The following is a 16,894-nucleotide window of genomic DNA, read 5'->3' as shown; positions in this document are numbered from 1 at the left end:
CTGGCCAGCGGAGTCGATTTAACCTCTTTAAGATCACAATAAAGCTAGACATCGACCAGCAATGTGTGAAATGGACTGAATGACCTCACCTTCTCCATGTACTGGGAGCAGTTGGACTCCTGCAGGAGATTGGAGGCTTCCTGTTTGTAATACTCTCCGGTTTTTGTCAGGAACGGTCCTTCAAAGACGTCCTGATAAAACTGGGGGAAAAAGGGGTGTGGCCTCCAAATGAGATGCATGATTGATGACAGGCATGCAAATAAGTACACACATGTTTGTGGTCGGAAAGATGTTTTCATGTTTTTGTACGACTGCATTTAATTGATCAAAAATACAGTTACTCTATTTAAGTTGAGTATATTTTAATATGTCATATATTTCTATAAATCATGAAACATTCTGAAACATTTATTATTATCAGTGTTGAAAACTGCTTAGTATTTTTATGGAAACCATTATTCGTTATAAAAGCATTCACTGTCACTTTATATTGATTTAATGCATCCATGCTAAATTAAAACGGCTTTGCCTTCCAAAAAACGCTGACCCCAAACTTTTGGATAGTACAGTAGTGTACAAAAAAGCAAAGAAATTTACACCTTCCTACAAATTACTGAAGTTTCATGTTTGCACAACAAAAGGTGAGGCATGAAAAAGCATCCAGACGGAGACACTCACCTTTAGAGGAAACTTTTTCTTGTACTGTTCAACATGAACAAAGGAGTTGATAACCCCGTGGATTACTTTCTGATTGGGGTCCTCCCCACATCGGTCGCTGGAAACAACATCCAAACTGAATTCATCTGCAAATGCTTTCTCAAACAGTGTAGACTGGAATATAAGAGACGCTGAACGCAAAGAGGAGAGGTTTTCCTCTGCATGAAACCGTCTTTAGAGAAGTTTACATGGCGTTTTCTTTTCATCTCGTCTCTGTATATCACATATTAGTGTTCATAAGCGCAGCTCTGCTTTGTTTACAGCAGAAACCAGTGAAATGATTGAAATGCTGTTTTTCATAAAGCAGCTCTATTTTCAATCGTGCTATTGCTTGCAGTTTGTTCATTTGTTCTTATTTACTGTCTGTTCACTTGTCTTTTTTTAATAATGTTTGACCTTCATATTTGTTAAGATAGTAGTTTTTGCTAAATATAATTGGAAATTTGTGCCATATAAGCTTATTGGACTAAAAGATAACATAAGTCAATTGTATTTTTTGTGGTAGCAGGGCTAGTTCAAGTACAAATCTGAACCAAACCAGCAGAAGAAAAGCCTGTATTTATTTTGTTTTATTTTGTTAAACCAAACCGTAAATGCTTTGTTTATTAATACACACTAACAACTAACAACTATACATAAGCAGCACTTGTTTGATCTACTGTACTAATTAATATTTTCCATAATTCATTACTAGACCTTAGTGTTAAGAAGATGATCCAAAGTCTTAAAATAGTTGAAACAATTAAAATATCCAATATTGGTTGATAAAAACAAAATAATAAATAAATTTGATTTTATTTTCTACTGAAATGTTATATTTTTTTATTTTTTATTACAACTTTTATTGCAAGAAATTAAAAGCGTTGCATGTATTTCCTTCAGTCTTCAGGTGTGACTTACTTCTTGATCTCTTTCAGAAGCATCCCGATCAGCATCGGCTGAAGCGGCTCAATCATTAACTTACGCCACATGTCAAGAGCGAGCTGAAAACACAACAAAAACATCAATTATAAACCATTACACTGTTCAGGAAAGAATAAACACCACGATTTGAGTGTTAAGTGTGTGTGTTAAGACACTGTAAACACACGTCCCTGATGAAACCATGCATACCTCTCCGATCTCCATCAAGGGCTCATTCATATCCACTCCTCCGTATCCGTACTGCAGGTCTGCTTCGGTCAGCTTGTTCTTCTTAATAAACTGTGTGTTGAGGTACCTGTGGGTAAAACAGGGAACATCAGGTCACTGTAGTTGAGTTTGTGATGCACAATAAAGCCACAGGTGACGTCAAATCAATAGCTGCTTGTTTTCAGTGATTGGGTTCAGTCCAGCATGGTGAAATTAAGCAGAAACTGACCAAAGCCTCAATTAAAATAGTATTGTGTTAAAACATCTATTTCTCAGCACAAACGCTCGAGTCTGTGTTCACAATGCATCATGCAAAGCGTGCACAGAATAACCGGAGTAACTACTACTGCGTGTGCCAAAATGTGCAGAATACAGCAAGCACACTTCAGTGAATACTGTATCCCACAATGCAATGCTTCACCTGCCATTTGAGCAGCTCCTACTGAGCTGAAAGCAACATCAAAACGTGATTTAATATCTCGTCTGTTCCATCAAAAGTGCACAAAACTACAGTAGATTAACAAAAGTTGGGGGTCAGTTACGTCAGACTTCTTTAAAGAAACCAACACTTTTATTGACTCGAACAAAAGTGAAAGTAAAAACTTTTATCTTGTTACAAAAGCAAATCAGTATATTATTCTGATTTCTGAAGATCATGTGACACTGAAGACTGGAGGAATGATGCTGAAAATACAGCGGAGCATCACAGAAAGCAGTAGTTATTCACACTACTACTGTTTTTCTGTTGTTGTTGTTGTTGTTTACATCATCAAATAAATGTGGTCTTTGTGAGCAGAATAGACTTCTTTCAAAAAATGTTACAGACCCCACACTTCTGAAAGAACAACAACCATGCATAAAAAATAAAATAAATTAAATAAAATAATGGTTAATGAACGTTGTTCCAAACCTTCTCTTCTAATTTAAATACACAAAAAACAAAGCCAAACAGTTCTGATAGTATTTATGTGCACGTCACTGGCTACCAGCAACTGTTTGGTTACACACAATCGTCACAATATCTTCTTTTGTGCTCAACGGAGGAAAGAAGGTTTGGACTGGAAAGACCTGAAGGGAAGTAAAGTGCGGTCTGTTTAAACTCACCTGTACAAGCAGTCCATGTACTCAGCACCTTTGCTGTATTCCTCCCAGTGTCTGTGATACATCACCAGAACCTTCTCCTCCGACTCCAGGACTCTCTGTAAGACACACACACAACACAGTTACACCGTAGTGACACCGACTCGATCCCCGAGCGTCAACCGGTCTCACCTTGAACAGCTGACGCACGTGATTCTCCAGAAACACCTTCGTCTCAGAGTACAGTCTTTCCCCTAGAGGCTCTGGATACGCCACACACAGCGCATAGATGTCCCTAAAGCTCACGTCAAGGAGATTTAATGCAGGATACATGACGTTACACTACTATTTATAAGTTTGGGGTCAATAAGACGTGATGCGAAGCGAAGTCTCTCTTATGTTCACCAAGCACGTGTTTATTTGATCGGAAATATTATAATTTAAAATAACTGTTTTCTATGTGAACCTGTGTTAAACTGTAATTTATTTCTGTGATGTGCAGCTGTATTTCCAGCATCATTGCTTCATCAGTCTTCAGAGTCACACGATCTTCAGAAATCATGATGATGGTGATTCAAGAAACATTTCTATTATCACTGTTGAAAACGGTCGTGCCGCTTCATATTTTTGTGGAAACTGTGATGCATTTTATTTTTCAGGATTCTTTGGTTAATAGAGAGTTCAAAAGAGCAGCATTTATTTGAAACAGAGATCTTCTGTAACATTATAAATGTCACTTTTGATCAATTTTAATGCGTCTTTACTGACTATACATTTCTTTAGAAATATTACTGACCTCAAACTTTTAATCGGTGGTGTATATACTGTATAAAGTGGTTAAAAACCAACAAATATGGCTTTGCATGCTCTTAAAATATATTTAAAAAAAGGAAGATAAAAAAACAAGGAAGCTATAGCTAGACAGCACATGATCTGAATGGGGACAAGTGTGTGTGTGTGTGTGTGTGTGTGTGTGCACGAGGGCAGGATACGAAAAGCGGTCGTTCCACGTCGCTCTCTCCACGTAATCCAGCATCACGACCGCTCGGATCGTCGTCAGGAGCTTGTTCCACGTCTCGTCGAAGTCCACCACCCGCGGTTTTAATGACATGGTGCGTGTGGCTTCGCCTTTATCTGAGGGAAAGACACAGAAACACACCGACAGTCAATTCATTATAGCATTCCCTTTAGTGCTCTTACTGCTAACTGAAACTATTAGCAAAAAAAGCTATTGCATGCGCTCCAAAAAGATCTGTTCGCAGGTGCATCATCCAAAAAACAACAATGTCCACAAACTGACAAGGGTTTATCACAAAAAATACTTTAATTTAACATCTGCAAGGTGATAAAAGGGCAAAGAAAGTCTTAAAAACAGACCAAAAAGCGGGTGTTTCAGCTCATGCTTTCTTCAGTGCTCAACTAAAAATATTGAAAAGTAAAACAAAAAATGTAAACAAAGACAAAATGAATTGTAATCTAAGTACTACATTTACTAAAAGTAGAACTAAAGAAAAAAAGCACGTAACAAAAAATAAATTCAAAATATTAAAAATATATCAAAATACAAGCTAATTAATAATATAAAGGTAAAAGACAAAAAGGGGTTTTTAGTACAATTTTCATTTTTTTTATTTACAGGTTTACATAAACACGCTGAATAACGATGGAACATTATTTCACTGATTTTGACCAATAATATTCTAAATATTAAAGTAGACACTTTGTTGGCGTAAATCACTTTTGTCAGTTTAATTAGTTGTGTTTGTCTAGCCTTTGACCCATAAATAAATAAGATAAAGGTATATAAATAACATCCATGCGTTTCCAAAACTTCTGAAAGATGAACTGAATGGATTCAGATTTTTGTAAATTGATTTTCAGTGTTTATTTCCATATAAATACACACACACACACACACACACACACACATATATATAACCTCCCCGTTCTCACTAGTGCCTAACTGTATTAGAGTAACTGTCATAACACAGAGAGATCAGTACAGATGAACTTAACCTCAGTGTCACAGCTGTCAAAACACATCTGAGTATAACTGTCAGCTGATGAACACAGAAATATCTCCATGATTAGCCGAAGCAGATCCCCATCACAGACACTTGATCTCAAACAGAGTCACCCCAGACCTGCAGTGGCCTGCTGATACACCCGAACAGGACACAGAGGCTGCTGGTGATCTGAATCTGTTTCATAAGAGCCGTGTGTGAAGTAAACAAGCCCAAGTGTGTGTCTGACAGAGAAAGTGTTAGCGGCTAGCGCCGGAGCTAACTCGAGCGCCGCGGGTCACACGCACACCTGGGGTCGGGAGGAAGCCCTGCTGAGCGGCGGGTCTCCGGGGGTCGGGCGGCTCCGGGTGCGCTGTCCTCGGCTCGGTGTGTCGCTGCTGGGGGTCTGGAGGGACGCTGTCGGGACGCTGGGCTCCTCTCTCTCGCTCTACACCTCTGCCATCGCCTCACACGGACTGCACCACTGCATCAGCTGGAGGGGGGCGCGAGGGCGCTTCAGCGCGGATACAGCTATTACAGACTTAGATCTACACGAGACGTTTAATACAGGTTTATTTAGGAACTTACATATATATTATGTATGAATGGGTTATGGTGTGATTAAACTTAGTGATCGTGATTCGTGTCTGTTTTCAGCGGACTCCTCTTTTTCGCTGGTTGTATGAGCGAGAAGTACGGAAGCTGTTTGCGGACATTATCGTGACGGAAGAGTCGTTGTGGACTCGATATTATTGCAATAACAAAGTTACAATTCACCAAATCCAAAAAAAAAAAAAAAAAAACTCGATTAAAAGAGTGTCTGGTTTTAACAGTGCTGAAGTATTTTTTTTTATCTTAGACTAAATACAGGCTCAAATATGCACTAGTCAAAGAGACATAGCAGTGAAAAACTAGAACATTTTCTAAAAACACCTAAAAAAATTCTAAAAACACCTAAACATTTTTTTACAAAAAATCCCTCAACAAGTCTCTTCAGTATAAAATAATATTAAGTAAAATTAGTTACTTGTTAAAAAATGTAGTGACGTAGAGGGAGATAAAGTTTATTTGATACACAGTAAAACATCAGTGCAACCAAAAAGATACTCGAGTACAGTAATTACATTACTTTCATTCATTACAGACTTTCATTGAAATTATATAGGCCTATATATCTGTTACCACAACGAGGAAGTCTAATATTTTCAGAGAAACTGGGAGTAATACCCAGCAAAACGTTTCATTAGGATCACAGGCTCTCAAAAATCAATGACTTGATTTACATTAATTTACTTTCTGATAACAATATATTTCCCTTAAGAACAGTGCACAGAATAAAAACACAATTATCCATAAAAACAAAATACAGCATACAATTTCACATGACACAAAGGTCAAGCTGTTGCCTCTGACTGGACGAACTAGACCAAGGTTGTTCATTTGTAAAATACATCTCATATTTCTGCTCCTCTGACTGATATTCAATGTTAACATTAAAAGCATAGTGTTGTGTGTGTGTGTGTGTGTGTGTGTGTGTATATATATATATTAATAAACTTTTAGAGTGTCACAATACTTTACCAACGATAGCTTTAATATATAACCCCCTCAGATATTCAAAAATGTTTTGCATGTTAAATTAGCCGTGTTATCTATCTTTATGTTTGATTTATTTGTTATAATATGTAATAAAATTGAAGCCTAAAATTTTTTTTATGTTTGTGGCCAAGACCTCCTTTATGTTTGTCGCAAGATTACAATGAATATAAACGTGTTCTAATGTATGTATGTTTATATAAAAATAAATATATATATATATATATATATATATATATATATATATATATATATATATATATATATATATATATATATATATATATATATATATATATATATATATATATATAAACTGTTTTTGTGATTGACTTTTATTTTGAAAGGTCCAACTCGCCTCCAGTCATTTCCGGGTTGTCAGTCGGTGTGGACGTGCCTGATAATCGTGTGATGAGACGCAGGAAAGGTGAGGCTCCTTCTGCATCATCTGTGTCTCTGTGTCTCAGTCTGATGTTTATTTGTCTGTTTCATCCGCCTGAGTTACAGCTAATGCACCTTTACTGTGTGTTGACGTGTAACCAAATCGAGATGAACCCAAAGGAGGTTCGTTCAGTCTGCAGCCGTGTTTTCATCACGTAGAGACACAATACAATATACTGCGAGAATACCAAATAATAAAACAAATTCAAATAGATAAGGGTGTTAATACCATGGTATTATTCTAAGTATTTTGCAGTGCCATCCAAATCCCACATGATAAACACAGTTATTTAATGTCATAGTACTTCTCATAAGAATATAAAGCTGTGTTTCCCTCCAGATCTGCAGTAAGTCATGGATCTGAGCTTGAGGTCAGCCGGTGGTCACAGCTCTGAAGCCCAGGGGTCAGATTCAGGAGAGGATCTGCACACTTCAGCTGCTCCTGGTGATCTGGGTGAGAAAACAGGGTTTGTATTACATATACACATGCTGAGAGAGACAACTAAACACTGTCAACTTCCTCTCAGACGAGCATGGGAAGAGTCTCTCAGCCCGAGCCAAGCCTTTCCGGTGCTCTCAGTGTGGGAAAGGGTTCTCCCGCATCCAGCATCTGTCCGAGCACGTGCGGATTCACACGGGAGAGAGGCCTTTTGAGTGCGTGGTGTGTGGGAAGACCTTCACCCGCGAGAGAGACCTCAAGACTCATCAGATCGTCCACTCGGATGCCAAGGCCTTTCACTGCGCCATCTGTGTGAAAAACTTCGCCCTGTTGTCCTCCTTGAGGAGACATCTGCGTGCATTTCATCAAGGTGTGAGACGCTGCCATGCACTGAGTTAAACTACAATACGTTGTCTTGTTAGGTCCAAAATTAAATGCACTGCCAAAAGCCTTTTGTTGTGGTGCGTGTGAACCTGCTTGAGGTTATAAAAGCACCTGGAACTACTGATGGAGTTTATTATAGCTCATCCCATCAGAACGGACCGCTTTATAATCGATATATCGATTACAGTTTATGTCCAAATACATAATCCAGATATAAACATAGAGATCAGTGCTTAAAGAAGAGTTCACCCCAAATGCAAATTTGCTAAAAGATGTAGTATATATTTGGATGAGTTTGATTCTTTATTGCAACAGATCAGTTTGGGAGAGAAAGCAGATTTTGAGATGCTCTGCAGTGAATGGGTGCCGTCAGAATGAGCATAAAACATCACAATGATCTGTATAATATACATTCTATAAATGAAGTTATGTAATAATACATAAAGCACAAGTCTGTCAATTAAAGTGTTTGTAATAAATCCATTATTAAGACATTTTAAACTTGCAGCAGTTGCTTCTGAAATTTTATGGAGTCCATAATCCATAAAAATGCTTCCTCCAGTGAAAAAAAGTGGTTTGGATTGAATCGGGGAGAAAAATGCACGGATCAAGCACAGTTTATAAGCAAAAACAGTCCAAAATATTTCTAAACAATGTTAGAGACAACAGGAGTGGACAGTTTTGTTTTTGTTTTTACTGGAAGAAGAGTTATTATGGATCGAGGACAGAAGCACAGTTAAAAATGTCTTGATGATGGATTTGTTTCAGATTTTTTTTTCTTCACAAGACTGATGGACTGGAGTGCTGTGGATTATTCTGATGTTTTTATCAGACTCTCATTCTGACGGCACCCATTCACTGCAGAGCATCCATTGATGAGTCCCTAATGCAGTGCTACATATCTCTGATCAAACTCAAGTATCCTCTCCTTTTGCAGGTCAGGATGTTAGTACAGAGGGTAAGTGTTTAATTTGTGTTGAATGTGGGAAGAATTTCGCGTGCCAGCTGGAGGACCATGAGCTGACACACACCGGAGAGATTTCCCACCGCTGTCCCGACTGCGTCAGCAGCGTCACACATCCGTCCAGCCTCGTGTCTCCCGATCAGACCTTCTCCGACTCCGAGGACATGGACCTTCTGGATGCTCAAGACGGCGAGAGGTCTTGCAGTTTTGTGTCCTCTGAAGATCTACACAAGCACTTACAAACCGCCGCACTTGAGGACGGCAGTGAACCTCTCTCTCTGGACCTAGCAGACGATATTGAAACTGAAGCTCCTAATGAAAACATTTCCCTAAGTCATCACGAAGAGGCCGAGAGAGCTCCGTCTCCTTCATCTGAGCTCTCTCACAACTCTGCTGAAAAGGGTGAGTCGAAAACCTTCCCGTAATCACAGTTTCTACAAGGATGCCGTCCAAGTGACACACTGTTGTTTCCTCCTCCCAGGCACTGAAACGCTGAATCCTCTTCTAGAGCTGAACAAGCCGCACCAGTGCAGTCACTGTGGGAAGAGGTTTCACAAGCAGGCGAAGCTCCGGATCCATCTGCGCGTTCACACCGGAGAGAAGCCCTTCCAGTGCTCCCAGTGCGGCAAGCACTTCAGCCAAGCGGTGAACCTCAGAAAACACCACCGTACTCACCACACCGAGGAGAGACCGTACCCCTGCACGCTCTGCGACCGCAGCTTCTCTCTCTCCTTCTCGCTGATAAAGCACCAACGAGTCGCTCATCCAGGTGAGATTTTGCGTATATGCTACAGCACAACAAAGACAGCCATGGCAATAAACACAACAATAAATACGATTAAAATGAACAAAACGAACACAATTATACAACTTAACCAGGGTAGAACCTCAAAAATGAAGAAAAAGCACAAAAGAATCAAGAAAAACGTCAGATTGCGTGCAGAAAACAGTTGCTTTGCTTCTGAAATGCTCCTAAAGCGCTGCAGACGTGTGCAGTGTGAACGCGGCAGCACATATTTTTACTCCATTTCTACGTAACAAAATGTGTTAATATAAAATATTTTCTATTCCATTGGAGTTGTAGTCTTTTTTTATAAAATGTAATCAACTATTTAAGAGCTTTGCATGCCTAGAAAAATGTATATTCATTATAAAAATGAATTCGCAAATTAAAATATTCAAAATAACAAATGTCTTCATTTTTTAAGTTGTTTTAACTTGATGCTTATTTTGTTGCATTTAAAAGTCTTCTTGATGCCCCATGAAGTTTTCTGAGAACCTGAAGATGAATATTTGTTTAAATTACTAATAGCAATGGCATTGGTACAAATTGTTTGGATTTATGTTATCAATTTCATATGTCAACATTTTTTTAACAGAACATTTGAGTGTTGCTGAAAGGGATCGCTTCACCTGTCCGTACTGTGGAAAAATATTCGGACGACATCAAGACATGGAGCAGCATAAACGCATTCACACCGGAGAGAGACCGTTCCGCTGCAGCGTGTGCAACAAAAGCTTCAGGCAGCGCTCCGTGTTGATCGTGCATCGGAAAATTCACACCGGAGAGAAGCCTTTTGAATGCTTCATATGCTTCCGCCGGTTTTACGGTTCAGGAGATCTGAAGACGCACATGGGAACTCACACTGGCGTGAGACCCCACAATTGTCCTTTGTGCTCCAAAAGCTTCCCTCGGCCCAGCAGCCTGCAAGCACACATGCAGTCCCATCTGAACAAGCGTCAGGAAGAAGATGCTGTGCGCGCCGGAGCTGAGGACGAGGACCAGGAGGAGCCGGAGGACGAGGAAGGAGCCTGCGCTGTTTCTGCTTCATCACAGCTTTCTGAAGACCGTACGATCTCTAATTGTTTATTTAGGGTTAGGTATTTAGAGACATATTAACCTATGTCTAAATGTTGCATAAATGCATGTAGGTGTTTAATATCATCTTAATACGTTTTCAGAAATGAGCACGGGGGAGCGTCTATCAGAGGCTGAGACCAGATTCGGTTCATCAGTGAATCTTGACCTTGATGCTGGTCAGGGCTCCAGTTCAGAGTGGACCGATCATCAGAAGCCGTACCGTTGTGTCATATGCAACAAAACCTTCTCTTTCGCAATTTCCCTGAAAAGACATCAACTTATATTTCACCCAGGTAGGATGGAACTGCACGCACTGATTGCAATATTGGTATTTAGTTTCTTAAATGAAGGTATGCGATTGTATTGTTATACTTTAAAGAGACCATTCTTGTGTTGTTCCAAGCCTGTACAAGTTTCATTCTTCTGCTGAATACAACAGAAGATATTTTGAAGATTTTGGTAACCAAACAGTTGCTGGAGCCCACTGACTTCCATAGTTTTTTTTTTTCTCCATCCTGTGGAAGTCAATGGGGACCAGCAACTGTTTGCTTACCCAGTGGGAACCTTCATATCAATTGGACGTCACATATAAGACAAGACTTGATCAAAATCAAAATTAAATCATTTTTAATTCAGTTTGGACTGCAATTCCTTCCAGTGGTAATTGGGTGAAAATAGGAAGTTAATTCCACACTAAAATTGGTTTAATTTGTATATATGTAGGCCAATATTTTTGACATGCAATTTACATCAAATCAACATTTTTCATTTTTATGTTTGACCGTTATTTTATGTCTTTTCAACATCAGTTGCCCACTGGGTAACAGATTCATATTCATTTCATTACTAAAAAATAACTCTTAACAGGGTTGACATTTAAAAACTATGATGATAAATAGGCAAAAAAAACTTGTCCTTTGCACTAAAAGTGTATATTAAAAACATTTAATGTTGGTAATGCTTAGAATATGCCCTTTTAAATAGTTGTTTAATGTACAAAATCCTGGTAACAGGGTTGATTTTTGTTTTATATAGTTATTAAATAATAGGCAAAGATGTTTGTCTTTAGAGATTTCAGCTCCTGAAAACAGAATTGTTTTGTAAAATACTACATTATTGTAACAGGGGTGAGGTGCTGATGGTAATAGGAGTTTAGCAAAATAGCATTTCTTAGTCTTTTCTACCAATATCCACTTTTCATCCAATATCATTACTATACAAAGTCCTGGTAACAGGGTTGACCTTTTAATAATTAATGAAGAATATTCTATGAATATTTACTTTTCAATAATCATTTGTTTGCTATACCAAACTGTAATAACAGGATTCACTTTTTAATAACTAAAGAACATTGGTCTTTGGAAAATTCACTTCTTGAAAGGATAAAGTAGTTTTACTGATTTTTTTCAATGCTACAGTATTGTAACAGGATGAATAATGATTGATAGCCATTTATTAGCCTTGGCACTAAAAGTGTTTATTAGCAAGAGAATGTAATGTCGATATTTCTAACAATATCTGGTTTTCAATAGCCATTTGTATAATATACTAAATCCTGGTAACAGGGTTGATTTTTTTTTTTTTATTATTATTATTTTTATTTTAATAATCGATGAAGAAACCGAATTGTTTTCTACAATACTACAGTATTTTAACGGGGTTAGTGATAATGGTAACAGGGTTGATGCACAACCTATCAAAAGTAAATTTAATTTGATAGTGGTTTTGTTAATATGGATTCTTCTTTTGTCATTTTAACAGATCAGCATGTCGACAAAGAGGGGAAGTGTTTCCCCTGCTCTTATTGCGGGAGGAAGTTCGGTCGACGCCAAGGCTTGTTACAGCACGAGCGAATTCACACAGGTGAAAGGCCCTTCAACTGTCCCACCTGTAACAAAAGCTTTCGGCAGCGATCGGCTCTAGTGGTACATATTAAAACGCACACAGGGGAGAGGTCGTTCCTGTGCTTTGTGTGCAGTAAAAGCTTTTACACCCCAGGAGACTTGAAGAAACATCTGGAAATCCACACAGGAGTGAGGCCACATAACTGCCCTGTATGCTTCAAGGGGTTTGGGCGTCCCAGTTTCCTCAGAGCTCATATGCGCATACACGAGAGTACGTTTACTTATCTTTCTTTTTATACATATATAAATAATTACAATTTACAGATTAATTTCTCTTTGATTTCCAGAAGTTTCCACAAAGAAGCAAAATGAAACCGAGAAACCTACAGCTGGACCGAAAGTCGACTCGCAGGAGAAGCCATTTGAATGCGCTCACTGTGGGAAGAGATTCGGTCAGCATTGTATGTTGAAAATTCACCAGCGGATTCACACAGGAGAGAGACCTTACAAGTGCTCTCAGTGTGGCCTGAGTTTTCGCTGGAAGAGAAACCTGATCGCCCACCAGAGCAGCCACCTGGGGGAGAACCCTCTCCAGTGTTCGATATGTGACGAAACATTCGTGTCCGAAGCAAGTCTGAAAAAACATCAAGATGAGTTTCATTCAGGTAAGACATTATGAGATGGCTAGTTATCTGAAGCGTGGATTCCATGCATGAAAAGCGTTGTTTTCACATGTTAAAGGTGCTGTATGTAGGATTGACACCGAGTGGCTGAACTAGGTATTGCAGTCCAAATTCAAAATATCGGAGAGGGTTTTTTTCACTTGACCCTTCCTCCTCTGACTGAAATACTCAAATTAATTACGCTGTGTTTTCCCGTCAACTTGCAACCCGGGGTGCTGAAAGACAATTGGGTAAACTGGCAGTGGGCGGGTATCACAAAACAAAACCGAGAGCGTCATTCAGGCCCAGAACGCAGATTTTCAAAGGAGATTGACTGACTGTAGCACTGTTTTCCAGATAAACAAGTGTCAACTTAGCATGTTTCTTAAATATCTGCAAACACATGATGGTGTTTTTATGATTGTAGAGTCAAAATCTTACATACAGCATATATATATATATATATATATTAGGGCTGGGTATCGATTCAGACGTTCCAGATCGATTCGATTTTCTATTCTCTTTTCTCAATTCAACTCAATGAATATAGATTTAATACAAATGTTATATTTATAAAAAAGAACAGTGAATATAAGTTTACAAGTGGGTAATTAATAAAAAGAAATTAAGAGCCACAAACCTGTATATTAAACTCTTTTATTTTAGGTACACTTGGGTACATTAGAACAGAACCCATCTCAAATTTTCAAATGCATACAATTATGTTAAACAAATACAATACAATTTTGATTCAAGATACAAAAAAGTCAAAACAGTCGCATTCCGCGATCAAACAGGATCAAGTTATTTAACTTTTAAGATAAAACAATCAAAAAAAAAAGATTCGTGGCCTTTGAGAATCGATTTTGAATCGACCACATTTAAAAAAAACGATTAATCAAAAAAAAAAAATGTTTTAACCAGCCCTAATATATATATTATATATATTTTTCTGTCAAGTTGAGGCCAGAAAATAAAATAAATAAAAAAAAAAGTTCATTTTGGACCCTTGACAAAAGATTTAAAAAATGCAATCAGAGGCCATAATCCATCACCTGAAATTTCAAAATCAAGTTTTTGTCAATATGTGGTCTTATTTATGTAGTTTAATAAAAATATCAATTATTTTATATGAAATATATATATATTTTTATTTGATTTAATCTTTAAATTATTCATTCATATTTATAATTAGTAATGTTTTATATTATATTGATCATTTCAGGGGTCTCGCACACATGCAGTTTGTGTTTGAAGACATTCACTCAAGCAGCTGGCCTCAGGAAACACGTGCGGTATGTTCACGAAGGAGAGCGACCGCACAAATGCTCCGAGTGCGGGAGAGGATTCGTCAAACTCTCCGATCTGGCGCGTCACCAGCGCCGCCATCATTACGACCGGGGCGGCGAACTCTTTCAGTGCTCGCAGTGTGAGCGAAGCTTCAGTCATCCCAGCAGTCTGGTTCTGCACCGACGGACACACAACGAAGAAAAGCACGAGTGCCCTCAGTGCGATAAGATTTTCAGTCAGGCGGGACACCTGAAGGTTCACCTGCGCACTCACACCAAAGAGAATAAACCCAAATTCGAATGCCCTGAATGTGGGAAGAGTTTTGGCCAAGCTAAAGATCTGGTGGTTCATCAGAGGGTTCACACCGGAGAAAAGCCGTACCAGTGCCCTCAGTGCAAGAAGAGCTATCGGCAGTTTGCGCATTTGTCCGTTCATCTGCGGAGTCACACGGGGGAGAAGCCCTATCAGTGCCCCGTATGTCTCAAATTCTTCGCTCATTCATCATCCATGAAAAAACACCTGCGTGTAATGCATGCAGGTACGGGAGAGTTCACCCAGATAGGAGAGTTCAATCCATACGACTTTCTGTTTTCTTAATTTAAGATGAATGTTTTACAGAGGGGAAAGATTTACCCGTATCGAAGGAAGTTGTGAAGGTCACTGTTGGCGTCGGCCCATCTAACGCACCTGTCGAAGTTAAGCAAGAACCAGAGTCTGCTGATGAATACGGTAAGTGTGCCTCAGGTTATTTACTTTAAACCGCAAATGCTCAAAAAGATATAATGTGTATTTTAAAGCCTTTTCTTACGTCTTGAATAGGTGAGGGAGAATGTAGCTACCAGCTTCTTCTTCAAAACCAAAGAAACGTGTCATCGTAAAGATGGCACAAACGTCAACGTATTGCAAGAAAAGTCACCATTTTCAGCCTTTATAATTGCATACAAACATGTTATTGTTGTGCTTTTCGGGTACAAGAATATTCATCTTGTATTTATGTCTATAAACAGGACTGACACTATTTTGCATGATCAATAAAGTGTTCCTTTGCCCTTTGGAAATAAATGCTATGATCATGCACCCACGAATATCCACTTTTCAGAAGTGTTTTGTGTATTATACAAAATCCTGGTAACAGGGTTGATTATTTTTAATGATAATGGAGAATATTTGTATTGGGAGATCACTTCCTGAAAGGATTAAGCAGTTTTACAGGTTTTTGTGATAATATTACAGTTTGGTAACAGGGGTGAGTAATGATGGTAACAGGGTTGATGCATAACTATAACCAGTGACTGCTTTTTGTATTCAACTTGTATGTGACAATTTGCACTCACATTCACAATATGAAAAAAATAAAAAGTTTAATTGCATGTGGAAACATACAGAACACATCAAATTAATTGCTTCTTGCAATATAACTACAGTGATATGTTTCTGCAGAATGTCAAGTGAAATCTGAAGAAAACTGCTTTGCTTTAATGGATGACGTGAAGGCGGTTACAGTCACTTCAGCTCCTTCCAGTCCAATATCATCTGTTACTCTTAAAGATGAAAAATGAATGTGGATGGAAACGAGGGTTTGTCACCAACAGTCTGCTAAACATCAGAGCGCACTGAAGAAACTGCAGCATCAGCTAGTTCACTGAAGCTAAAAAACATTTTTAAGTAGAATTGAATTCTCTACACTTACTCCAGAAGCTGGTCTTCATCCATGAAGACCCCAGCCTCCTTAATCAGAAAGGACAAAGAAAATCTGATCAGCAAAAATCCACACCATTGCATGGAGCAGCGAACCAGAAAACCTTTGCTTTGTGTGTTTGTTTTTTAAAGAAAACTGTACCTATCGGTGCCCCAATCAGAACTATCCATTATGAAGGACTTTATCTATTCCATAATGGTCAAACATGAACTTTGTTGCTGTCATGCTGGCTAAATGTTGCAGAATGAACAACAGAAAGGACATTGATATAGTAGAGGATCCTTATATTATGCTCCTGGAGGTCCACTGTCCTGCACACTTCAGTTCCAACCCGGATCAAACTCACCTGCCTGTAATTTTCAAGTACGTATGCATTGGAGTTTAACACTCTTGGAGGACAATTGAATAACCCTGATATAGTAGGAAAACTTCACGCTCCTGTATAATTGTTACAAACAGGCCCACACTGAAGTTGTGTGCTTACACGATCCCTGCACTTTGCATTTCCATCAGTTAAGTGTTTAAGCTCCCTGCTGCATTTTACGCTTTTGAATCCATTCCACAGTTTTTCTCCTTAAAGTGTGTAAAATGTAGCCATGCAAATATAAATCCACCAAATCATTTCACTAATATCATGTTGTTACTTCAACCACCAAAGTTTTTGTAATCATTTTTGTTCTTGTATACATGACATTTCATAATGGATGTTAATTGAACGGCTTAAATGTTTAGTCTGAAAAGGCTATTAAAAATAATAATAATAATAAATATCCCTAAATTGTC

General features: G+C 38.4%; 2 protein-coding genes across 4 annotated transcripts in view; one reads left to right on the top strand and one right to left on the bottom strand.

Annotated features, from left to right (window-relative positions):
* LOC113066322 (cullin-2-like) overlaps positions 1-5,386 on the bottom strand; it is a 16,808-nt gene extending 11,422 nt beyond the window's left edge. Inside the window, exons 1-8 of the mRNA XM_026238219.1 lie at positions 5,242-5,386; positions 3,921-4,062; positions 3,121-3,223; positions 2,953-3,047; positions 1,831-1,936; positions 1,618-1,700; positions 679-775; positions 90-200 (exon numbers count right to left, since the gene is read on the bottom strand). Coding sequence (XP_026094004.1) covers positions 90-200; positions 679-775; positions 1,618-1,700; positions 1,831-1,936; positions 2,953-3,047; positions 3,121-3,223; positions 3,921-4,039 — 714 coding nt within the window. The 5' untranslated portion in view covers positions 4,040-4,062; positions 5,242-5,386. The remainder of the gene's footprint in view (positions 1-89; positions 201-678; positions 776-1,617; positions 1,701-1,830; positions 1,937-2,952; positions 3,048-3,120; positions 3,224-3,920; positions 4,063-5,241) is intronic.
* Positions 5,368-16,894, top strand: znf271 (zinc finger protein 271). 3 transcript variants are annotated; one of them, XM_026238216.1, is made up of 13 exons: positions 5,368-5,501; positions 6,875-6,954; positions 7,309-7,422; positions 7,496-7,777; positions 8,729-9,157; positions 9,237-9,524; positions 10,135-10,605; positions 10,718-10,909; positions 12,378-12,731; positions 12,808-13,125; positions 14,348-14,950; positions 15,031-15,141; positions 15,853-16,894. In XM_026238216.1, the coding sequence occupies exons 3-13, from the start codon at positions 7,323-7,325 to the stop codon at positions 15,969-15,971; spliced, it is 3,267 nt and encodes a 1,088-aa protein (XP_026094001.1). In that variant the 5' UTR covers positions 5,368-5,501; positions 6,875-6,954; positions 7,309-7,322; the 3' UTR covers positions 15,972-16,894. The 3 variants fall into 3 exon arrangements, with proteins under 3 accessions (XP_026094001.1, XP_026094003.1, XP_026094002.1); XM_026238218.1 differs by having other exon boundaries at positions 15,232-16,894; XM_026238217.1 differs by lacking the exon at positions 5,368-5,501 and having other exon boundaries at positions 6,950-7,091.

The sequence above is a fragment of the Carassius auratus genome, chromosome 49 (assembly GCF_003368295.1).
Source record: "Carassius auratus strain Wakin chromosome 49, ASM336829v1, whole genome shotgun sequence".
In the NCBI taxonomy this organism is placed as follows: domain Eukaryota; kingdom Metazoa; phylum Chordata; class Actinopteri; order Cypriniformes; family Cyprinidae; genus Carassius; species Carassius auratus.
Note: the sequence above shows the minus strand (reverse complement) of the source record. Positions and strands in the feature narration are given on the sequence as shown.

Excerpts from the sequence above, each read along its gene's own strand:
- znf271 (XM_026238216.1), top strand. The coding sequence starts at position 7,323 with ATGGATCTGAGCTTGAGGTCAGCCGGTGGTCACAGCTCTGAAGCCCAG. Across the intron at positions 9,158-9,236 it reads TCACAACTCTGCTGAAAAGG|GCACTGAAACGCTGAATCCT; the intron begins GTGAGTCGAAAA and ends TCCTCCTCCCAG. Across the intron at positions 9,525-10,134 it reads CCAACGAGTCGCTCATCCAG|AACATTTGAGTGTTGCTGAA; the intron begins GTGAGATTTTGC and ends TTTTTTTAACAG.